This window comes from Glycine soja, chromosome 17 (genome assembly GCF_004193775.1).
Source record: "Glycine soja cultivar W05 chromosome 17, ASM419377v2, whole genome shotgun sequence".
Classification (NCBI taxonomy): Eukaryota; Viridiplantae; Streptophyta; class Magnoliopsida; order Fabales; family Fabaceae; genus Glycine; species Glycine soja.
This window is the reverse complement of record NC_041018.1, coordinates 37,478,524-37,489,557: the sequence shown is the minus strand read 5'-3', so window position 1 is coordinate 37,489,557 and position 11,034 is coordinate 37,478,524. Positions and strand designations below refer to the sequence as shown.

At 30.9% G+C, this 11,034-nt stretch overlaps 1 protein-coding gene across 1 annotated transcript; it reads right to left on the bottom strand.

The window, feature by feature from the left end:
* Positions 1–3,095: 3,095 nt before the first annotated feature.
* On the bottom strand, positions 3,096–11,034 carry LOC114392452 (histidine kinase 5-like). The gene is made up of 13 exons (XM_028353598.1): positions 10,725–11,034; positions 9,061–9,952; positions 8,260–8,316; positions 7,824–8,051; positions 7,651–7,744; positions 7,341–7,547; positions 7,006–7,136; positions 6,773–6,822; positions 6,004–6,362; positions 5,793–5,896; positions 4,712–5,503; positions 4,347–4,511; positions 3,096–3,798 (listed from the first exon to the last, which is right to left on the bottom strand). Exons 2-13 carry the CDS (start codon positions 9,784–9,786, stop codon positions 3,676–3,678), a joined length of 3,036 nt encoding a protein of 1,011 aa, XP_028209399.1. The 5' UTR covers positions 9,787–9,952; positions 10,725–11,034; the 3' UTR covers positions 3,096–3,675.

The following is an 11,034-nucleotide window of genomic DNA, read 5'->3' as shown; positions in this document are numbered from 1 at the left end:
ATTATAGTATAGTTGTTAACTTATAATAACTTACGACTAAAATTCCATTCTAATAATTATTTCAGAATTAAAATAGTGATATTAATATGTTTTTATTTTATCGGTTAACATAAGTGGTAACAGTTTTTTCCTTAATCAAATGGTTCAGAATTCATTAGATATGTATTAATACCATCAGTATATTTATTTTTTATAACATATTTTTAATTCTTTGTAACCTTTAGGGTCCATTTAGTGATGATAAACTATTAGATACACACAAATCCAACACATCATTCATAGGCACAACCAATAAAAATTTTACAACTAACAAAATAAATAAATAAAATCAGAATGTTATGTAAAATTAAATATGATAATCTTTCTGTTTTATTTTATAATCTTCTTTCTATTTTTTTTTCTAAATTGCATTGAAATTGAATTATATAAAGGATTATAATTTGAATTTAGAAAATATAATTTAAATTTCAAAATAATATATTTTGGTAGTGTAAAATGGTAGACTATTTTATTTTAAATAATGACTTTATTAATGCAAATAAAACACGTTGATTTTAAGAAATCATAAGACTTTGTTGCCATTGAATTTATAATTTTAATTTTTAGAATATAATTTTAATTAGGATTGATAAATATTACTGTAATATCAATATTCAATGTAATTATAAAAGAAAGACATATTCAGTTTATACAATATATCAAAAGTTTAAAATTAAAATCAAAATATAGTTATAATTAATAATTTTTAAAAAGAAAAATTATAAATAAAAAGTTAAAATTAAGAAGAAAAAAACCTAGATGATGTGAATTCGCATACTATTTAAGGTGTAGTGTGTTTTAGTTTCTAACTTTTTGTTTATAATTTTTTCTTTCAAAAATTATTAATTACTTATAATTATAATTATAAATAGAACAAAGTCTCGCTCCACTTTTTTAAACCTGCTGATATACATATATTTTTTATCCGTTTCTACATCTTACGCACTTCATAAAATCAAATTTCTATGAAAAGTTATTGACTTACCTTCAACATTAATAGAAAACATGAATATTATATATTAACAAAATAATTTTAAAGAAAGTTTTATTTCAATTTATTGTCATGATAATTAATTAATTTAAATTAGGTGCTTAATTGTTTCAAAATTTAAATTATATATTCTTTTGTAATGTTGTTTGTGTACATGATTAAACTTTTTCTTATCATAAAAAAAAATATTACTAATATAATTTATAAAATAATTTTATATTGGTAAAAATTTATTATAAAGAAAAAAAATTCTAGGTTTTATTTGTTATTTAAGAAATTTCACTCATAATCTGTATCTTTAATTTAACAAAAAAAAATCAGGAAGAAGATTAGAAAAAAAAAACAGAAAGAGTATCAAATTTAATTTTACTTGATATTCTGAATTTTTTGTTTATTTTATTAATTGTTAAATTCTTATTGGTTATGCGGGGTTGTGATAATATATATATATATATATATATATATATATATATATATATATATATATATATATATATATATATATGAGATTTACCCCATGCAACAATTAAAAAAAATTGTCCTAACATACAGAGATACATTGTGTTGTCCCAAATAAATATAGTTTGAAACACATGAACAAGAGTCTAATTCTAGTAGTTAATAATTGTTTGAGAAAAAATATGATATCAACATTTATTCAATTGAGTGATTGAAGCATCATAATAAAAGATGTAAGAAATAATACTAAGAAGAAAGATAGATGACTTCTTTCTCTTTTTTTTTTTTAATTCATTGAACTTAGGTATAAGAGGATATATAATAACTCATGTACAATGGTGGATCTAAAATTTTTCTTACTGAGAGGAAGAAATAGCATAGTATTTTTTATCTCTAATTTTTTTTTAAAATTTTAATTTTAATTCCTAAACAAAATTTTAATTTTAAGTTATCATAAATATCTACAATAACAGCTCAATTACTAGCCACATCATCAAAAAGTTTGATTGGGACAATCATGTGTAAAAAATATTGATAAATTATGTTTTTAATCTCTCATAAACTAGTTTGATTTCATTAGCTAATCTAAAATAATGAGATATTAAAATCATAGTTTGTTGAAAAAATTACATGTGATTGCCTGAGTAAGTCTCTTTGATGAAGTGACAAGTTATTGAATCGCTAGCATGATTGATTAGGTTATTAATTAACATTGTTATTAGATAACATGAACTAAACCTATTAATAAAGAAAATTATAGGAACTAAAAATATTAAAAAATTATTTAATTATATATGGACTACAAGTGAAATTTATAAAAAGTGTGGAGAAAAACATAATTAATTCAATACTTTATAATATTTTAGCAAAAGAAAAATATCACAAACTTTTACAAAATACATAATGTTATGAAAAAAAAAGACTAAAATATTAAAGTTTCTTGCAAATTAAAGCATTCATTTATGCATTAAAAAAGTGTGATTTATTACAATTTAGATTGAAAGATCAAATTGAATTAATTTAAAAAATTAAATGACCAAATTGAATTTTAAAAAAATTAAATAACTAAAAAGCTAATTTAACACTTTAAAAATATTCTATGATTTTTTCATCATCAATGTTATCAAAAGTTAAAAGGATAAAATAGTGAAATTAGTATTAATTTTTTTTGTTTCTTTTTTTTTTTTACATTCGTTATAAGAATTATCTTATGGGGACATTTTTTATTTATTACACATATATAAATAAATAAATAAATTTTGTTGCCCCATACTCTTTATGTGCATCCGCCATTGCTTAGGTACATTGCTCATCCAATTGAGTCAGAGTTCATTCGTAAGAAGGAGATGTCGATATTACAATTCGGATTTTAACTTTTATATATTATACATACATATATTATAAAAAAAAATTATATATAAATAGATAGATTTATGTAGCTATTATCAAATCCATGATTCTTATTTATTTCCTATTTAATTGTTTTATTTCCAAAATGGTGGGAGTTACATGAATTTTAACTAATAAAGAAACTGTTTTGATAAATTGTTAAAAAAAATGTATTGCAAACACTACTAAGTCCTGTTTACATTATACACATTAGAACAAACGTAAAATTGATCTCGAGTATAAATATTGAAGTCGAGAATTGAGATGATATCTCCTGCAAAATTACACAGGGTCCTACTCTCTAATTCCTTTCCCTGAATGCACCCCGTCCAGTACTGCAGGAGACTCAAATCCTAGTCAAATCATTGATCCTATCCAATAATATTGATGTACATAAATTCTCACACCCATTTTCACTCCTTTAGGTTTTAGAAGAAAGCTCTACGTAATTTCTACTTTTCTAGTAGCAGCAAGTAAAATATTACCATCAACTTCAAAAGGGTTGTCTCTTATGATTTCTTGTAGTGCCAATATTTGCCAAAACTCCCAATACATAGCCATAATATAGGAAAGGCTTATGTTATGTACCTCTACTACATTGCACGCTCCAACTAGCTTTCTAAATAGCTATTATGCATTCGGAGAGATTAAAAAAAAAAAGAATATTGTAGATCTATACAATTTTTAAGGTAGACACTGATGATGAAGAGGAGAGAACATGATTCATTTGTTGCAAAACTTTCCTAGGCTCTTATTCTATTTATACACAAGCGGAAATTTACATGGATTGATTCACCTCACCTCAGGTACTGTTCTAGACAATCTTTCAGTTTTTGGAATGTCACAGGTTTTGACACAAATGAGTCCATACCATTTGCATAACATTCGTCAGCACTCTCTGACATTGTGTTTGCTGTCATCTGCATTAGCATAAGATAATAAGAAAATGTTTACTTTACTGCTCAAATCAAAGATTTGTAGTTATCCATAAAAGACGTAGTTAGTTCCAATATTAAGACAATTTTGTAATCTAATAATTTATCTTATCACGATATTATATTAATGAGTAGGATGACATAGCAAAATAATTAAATCCTATTGAATGTTAGTGTAAAAATATTTTATATTGAATAATGTATATAAATTGAACTCAAATCAAAATCAGCCTAAGTTTTGTTTTATTTTAGTACTAGTTTTGAGCACAAACAGCTAAATGGGTTATGGCTAAATCTGATTAAGCAAGAAAATCATGATCCCTGGAGAACTATTAGAATATAAAAATTGTCAGGTTCAGCAACACCATGCTACATAGAGGGTGGCAAGTGGCATATTCTTTGTCTGGTGATAGTTGTTTAAATAATTGTGTATAGTAAGGTTTTTTGTCTGCATGTTTATACAGGTTAACATGTTGGAGTTCTTGTCTTCTAGATTCAATGTAGTGAGTCACGCAATAAGTGAAATTACTCACCGCAATGATGTGGATCCGGTTTTTAAGTGGTACAGAACATTCATTTGAAGCTGGTGAACATTGTTCAATTCCAGCTTCTCTTGCAGCTTCCCAATTGCCTGTTTCCTCATAAGACCGAATCAGTTTTGTTGTTTGAAGACCATTCATAACTGGCATGTAAACATCCTGAAAAGCACAAGTACCAATTAATCACCTTAAGCTAAAATTTCTATTCATAACCATAAATTATGAACATTTTACATCAGTAAGAAACATTGCATACAAATTGAGTCAAGGGTATCATTCATTCTATCCAAAAATGGACTAGTGAATTTTCTAGAAAATAAAATGCATCAAGATAAAAAATTTGAGATTCAATAAAGTACCATCAAAATGACATCATAAGTATGGCGCTGCACTGCACGTACGGCTTCCACTCCATTATTCACAACATCCATGCCGTATCCTAACCTCTTCATCATTGACTGTGTCACCATGACATTGATCTTGTTATCTTCAACAAGAAGAATCTTAGGCCCTAATGTGGATTTGGTTACTTCTGATGATGTATATTTATTACTCTTAATAACACTTTGGGAGGTTATGTCTGTCTTCACTTGACCTTGACATGTTTGTTGTGGTTCACTTGACATTGTTCCTAGAGTCATTGCCTCCTTATGTTGAGAAGAGTCTACACTACCATTCTGTAACCGAGCATGTGCCTTATCTTGATTCTGGTTGTTTGTGTTAACTACATTTTCATGCTTTGTTTGAGGGCTGTGACTTGATGAACCTGTTGATTCAGACATCTCTGGAGCATCAACAATGACTGAAGAAGCATCCTCGGTTGAATTAGTCCCTTTTGATATTATGTTGGTAGTGAGGAATGAGAAAGAATTCTCTGAAAAACCATTGAAGTTGTGTGAGCTTCTGAATCCCGGTAGTACATTTTGTGGCCTGGTAGGTCCATTAGAAGAGAAGAGAGAGCCCAAAGTGCGAGGTTGGAATTGGAAGAAGCCTTCTGTTGTATCGTCATCATTATCATCCACATCTGAGAGCTCATCTGGGTCATCAGAATCATCACAAACTGTTGAAACCTTGTATGGAAGTATGAATGTGAAGGTAGAACCACAATGTTCTTTGCTAGTCACTGTTAAACGACCCCCCATTAACTCAACCTGTTCCAAGTGCAAGGAAACATTAACAAGGTGTACTATATGATTAGTCTCAGAAAGAAAATCATGTCAATGTTGGTTCAGTTAGAAATGATAGAGATACATATGTGAAGTATCATCATTTTTTTTGTTCATTTTTCTTTAGGCTAAAACCATTTAGTCTAATTTCTATGCACTATCAGTGTAAAAAAAATTACGTTATCCATCAATCAGAAATCATTGTTAATATGATTTCTTATGATAGTTATTGTAAAATTCAACAAACTTACTATACATAAAAGTTTGTAATTACCAGCTGTTTGCATATTGCTAGTCCCAGCCCTGTGCCACCATACTTTCGAGCATGATCAGCACTTACTTGCATGTACCTTCTAAATAAAGTAGGTATAGCCTTTTCTGTTACATCATAACATGTAAAAAATTAAGTATTTTCAAAGTTATATGGGTAGAAAATAACATTAATCCTATAACAAATTAAGTACTAACATAAAGTTTTAATATACCTGGTATTCCAATTCCTGTGTCATATACATCACAACGTATCCACACAGTTTCAGTTGAATGCGTTTGCTCCTCAGTATCTCCATTTATTGAGCATTCACTTTTAACTGAAGATCTGCATTCATCATTGACTGCATGATTTTGGCTAGGATGGTCATTGTTTTTCTGACCATCAAGACAATTTTGATCATCGTTGCTTCGCGGCGTTGATGCACGTTTCTCTTCCTTCACCCCATTTGCTGAATTTGTAGACTGTTCTGTGATCATCTTTTGATGGCCTTCTGCTTTGGCAAAAGGTGGTTCTGTAACAACGTACAGGTTTATGCCAACTTTGCCTTCATGTGTAAACTTTACTGCATTGCTGCAATATATTAGAAAATAATAAATTTAGAGCAATGATAATCATAAATACATTCTTTAGTAGGGTAGAAAGGAGAAAATATAATTTCATTAATAGTACTCATGACCTATTGTCCCATTGTATACATGAAGCAATGATAAAGTTCGATAATAAAATATCAAACTACACTATCAAAATATTGAATGTAGTTTAATAATGTAGTATTCCATAATACTACTCATGAGTAATATTCTGTTGTAATCTAAAAGCACAAAGTTATATATGGACTAACAATGATGTGCAGCCGAGTACAAAACTAAAAGAATAAATGGAAAAAAAGAATTTGATTCCACTCATAACAACCTAAATGGAAACATTTGAAGTGGTTGGTTGCAAATTCATAGACTATTCAATCATTTGAAGCTTAGTACCTGACTAAATTTGTGAGAATCTGCCGAATCCTTAAAACATCTCCAATGACCTGCAGTTATGCATGAAGCAATTGAAGTGTAAGTTAGTAATCAGGTGAAATTATCTCTTTGAATTCAAAAGTCAGGTGAGGACCTGAGTCCAGAGTTACATCATAGAAGTAATTATGAGTTAAGGTGCAACAACAATGCTAAATCTTTGATAGCATGCATGCAGGTGTTACTTAAGGTCTCACCTCAACAGGTATATCATCTGCCACATTTCCTTCTAAGGTTAATATTTTCTGCAATGATGCTGCAGCTGTCTGGAGTACATGCTTTACTACCTCTCTTGGCCGGAATTTGGTAGCTTCCAATTTCATAACTCCTATAGAGAACAAGGGGGTTTTGTGGGGTGGGAAGAAATTTAAATGATCAGCACCTATGATCAGAAAATCAAAAGCACTTTTGTCTTTGCTTTACACAACTAACTTCGATGTTCTTCTCTGAATGATTAAATTTAGTCTTTGAATAACTGTTTTAAGTTTGGATATCACTGATAACAGGCAATGGTGCAGGAGAAATTTCTAACCTGACTCAACCTTGGAAAGATCAAGAATGTCATTTATAAGTTGAAGAACCAAATCTCCAGAAGATATCATGACATTCAAGAGCTGCCTTTGCTCCCGATCGAGTTTCGTGGTGGAAAGAATCTCAGCCATGCTGACAACTCCAGACAGTGGAGATCTTATCTCATGAGACATTGTTGCCAGCATTTGTTTTGCTCTCATAGTCTCCTCTGTTGAAAAGGGAGGGTAGGGTAGGGAGAAAATAAGCTCCTTGCAGGCAAAGCAACTTAAAAAGTAAAATTCATAAATTAAGATTTGGCTGAGTGATTAAACCTGTAATGTGAATGGTTTTATTAAGTTCTGTTTCCTTTGCTTTCTGGACTGCAATATCTTCCCTAAGCTTTGCCATTCTTTCTCTTTTTCTTACCTGCAGTTTGTGAAAAATATAAATATCCTCTTTACAAGAACAAGTCTTCAAGTAACACTTTAAAGCAAATAACATGTACCTGATCTGTTATTTCCATTCCCATATAGTTTACTCCAATTGTCTCTCCTGCTTTGCTAAAGACAGGTTCTACGTATATCAAGAATGTCTTTGACCCAAATAATTCTGTCTCAAAAGTAATTTCTTTTTTTGCAGGCAACCCTTTTTCCATTACTTCCCTCTTGAAATCTTGAGATTCCTTAACACCGGATCCTGTGAAAATTTCAACATCTGTTTTTCCTATGATGTCCTGAAAAAAAATAGTTGAGTTTTAAGAATCAAGATATCTCAGTGTACTACTTTGCAATAACTCATGAATAAGAAAAAAGTTTCTAATTTAAAGAACTTTCTTCTGGAGTATGTGCAGATTTTGATGTAAAAAAATTGTAAGACAAAAATTTTAATGAAACCTAATCATATGCCCTGGCAATAAGAACTTCAACAGCAATAATCATTACCTCCTCTTGTAAACTCGGAAAATGATTGTAGATAAAGCGATAGCGCAACTCTTTGTCCTGGAAGAAAAGTATCAGAGTCAGTCCTTTGCAGATTGAAAGATCCCTTACAATGGCAAACATGTATGTAGCTTTCAGAATGATGAACCAATTAAAACTACAATAAAGAAGGTATAGTACAAGTATTGCACAAAAAACGGACCATGTGTTAAAAAGAAAACAATGTCATGCAATTCCAAAATATTGCAGATTATTATCAATTAGGTGACAAGTTCCTATATTTACGTTTCAGGTTTTATCAATGTGGTGACATGTTCCTATATTTAAGTTTCACATGTTAATGCACCAACCACCTGATCCCCCAACACAACACAACACAAATTTTAGATCACAGTTTAGTGGCACTGTTCATTAATTCTAGCCTTTTAAAAAGACATTTTCAGGCATTATTCTGTGTCCGCTGCACCTAGGCAATACAGCCATAAAAGCAACCTTCCATCTAAGCTAATAGAAAAGATAACACTGTTGTCCAAGTGCATTTACTTGCTTGCATATACATATTTCAACATGTCAACCGCCATGCTGTAAACAAAAGAAGAATTATGTGTTTACAAGAGGGAGCTGGTACTCTACAGAAAAATCATTGAATATAAGTTCAAAAAATGCCACTAATACTTGCAAGGTCCTAACTCTTTTAGTACTTAGACTAAGGAAAAGCTAATCTAAGACAAATTATACACAATATGGAAAGATTTGTCTATGATTACTTTCAGATAAATAAACTCAATACTCACTGTAATGTACCTGATGGCCAATAACAACAGGTGCATTTTGGAGAATAAAATGTAAGAAATTATCTGCTCTCTTCAGAATCTGAGATAGTTCTTCCACAGGTGAAGACTGCCTTTCAAGATTCTTTACACTTTCTTGCAACTTGTCCATTAGTATCTGCTCCCTCTGGACACTTGCCTCCAACTGTTTTTCCAACTGCAGCGCCCGCTGTTTCCAATACACAACAGTGTCATACTCAGCTTCAATTTCAATCCTCTTGTTTTGCACAACCACATCACTTTTCCTTAGTGGCACTGGCACATCCTGCCATGTATAGTAAACCTCATCCAATATAGAAACCGGGCGCTTGTCACCACCATAATTCTCTTCCTCGAACCGATTGTCTTTCAGTATCTCCAACTTCCTGAGCTCAACTTCCTTCCTTTGTTTACTAAGGTTGTCAAGTTCCTCTCTGAGAAGCCGAACCGCGTTAGCCTGCTTATACTCCCAGTGTTGCATGAGGTATGCCAGCTGAGAAGACCCTTTATCTGTGTAATTTGTAAGCTCCATGAGACGCTGGAAATCAGCTATAGTTGGCTCCTCTATGATTGTGACTTCCTCCAACATATCTTGGTCTCTTCCAGGCTTTTCTATATTGAACTGTTTTCCAACATCAGTGCCAATATCTTCAGGCCACATTGAAGAGAGGACTTCAATGTCCATGTCCTCAATACAATCACTCTCCATCTCACAAACCATTGAAAGAAAACTGATAGCATCCAAATTTCTTTTCCACAATATTCAACTTATGGGTTTCAACTAGCTCTTCCTTCAATCCATTAGCACTTGCATCACAAGAAGCACTGGTCAATGTTTTAAATTATTGGCTTTATCTATAAGCCAGAGCACTAGTGCCAGCTGCAATCTGTTAGGCCAAGATGAGTCTCTTGTAAGAAATTGGAACAGATATATAATAATAGAATTAAATTACTATTAAGGAAAGGTGGAATTGAAATAAAAGAAATAATGTACCAAAACAAAAGTAGTACAGTGAAAGTAACCACCAAGATCAGGAACTTGACTTTAACCGACCAAGAATAGAAGAATAAGGAAAAAGTTAAAAGAGACGAAACAAGATGGTCACTGATTTGATGTCATTATGTCATGCTAAAGAATTGAAATATGGAATGTGACAAAACCATGATTTAAAGACAACAGTTGAAGAAAATATATGTGACATCGACCCCGGAAGAAATCACACTTGAATAGGAAGTTTAACTGTTTAAGAAATCATGAATTGGTGCATTAAACTATTTTCAAAAAAATATATTGGAAAATTTTGAAACAAAAGTTGAATAGAACCTGACACTGGACATCCAGAATAACGAGAAAGGAAGTGAAAAAAAAAGCACACCTGAGACTTTTAAAAGCTCAATCACACAAAAACAAATAAACTTCAGCAAACACTAGCAAATTGCAAAAAACAAAACTATTACACATTTTCACAAATACAGAGAAGATTGAATGATTGATCTCAATTGCAATAAACAAAATCAAGATCCACCATTAGCATCAGCAACAGCAACAACAACCACCCCAACAGAAGGAAAAAAATAAGAAGAACTCAAAAGAAAAGGCATAAGGATTTAAATTGGACACCCTCAAATTAAAAACTAATACATTAAATGCAAACCAACCTTATAAATGATTGTGAATCATGTCATGACAATGAATTGTTGAAGAAGTCCAACTTTTCTGGATTGATGGAATAAAAGTGAGTGACCAAAAAAGATCCCAGAAAGATGAAGAATTGAGGCTGACAATGTCCAAAATTCTTTCCCTGTAGATCTGAGGAATCTCTTCAACTATGGAGTCAAAAGCATTCAATGACACAGATGAAACATACATGTAGCCAATGACTAGAGAGGAGAGAGAGAGAGAGAGGACAGGGTGTGATTGTAAACTTGTGAGGGTAAAGGCAAAAACTTTTAAAAAAACCAAAAACTA

Excerpts from the sequence above, each read along its gene's own strand:
- LOC114392452 (XM_028353598.1), bottom strand. The coding sequence starts at position 9,786 with ATGGTTTGTGAGATGGAGAGTGATTGTATTGAGGACATGGACATTGAA. Across the intron at positions 7,745-7,823 it reads GAATGGAAATAACAGATCAG|GTAAGAAAAAGAGAAAGAAT; the intron begins GTACATGTTATT and ends CACAAACTGCAG. Across the intron at positions 7,137-7,340 it reads TCTTTCCAAGGTTGAGTCAG|GAGTTATGAAATTGGAAGCT; the intron begins GTTAGAAATTTC and ends TGTTCTCTATAG.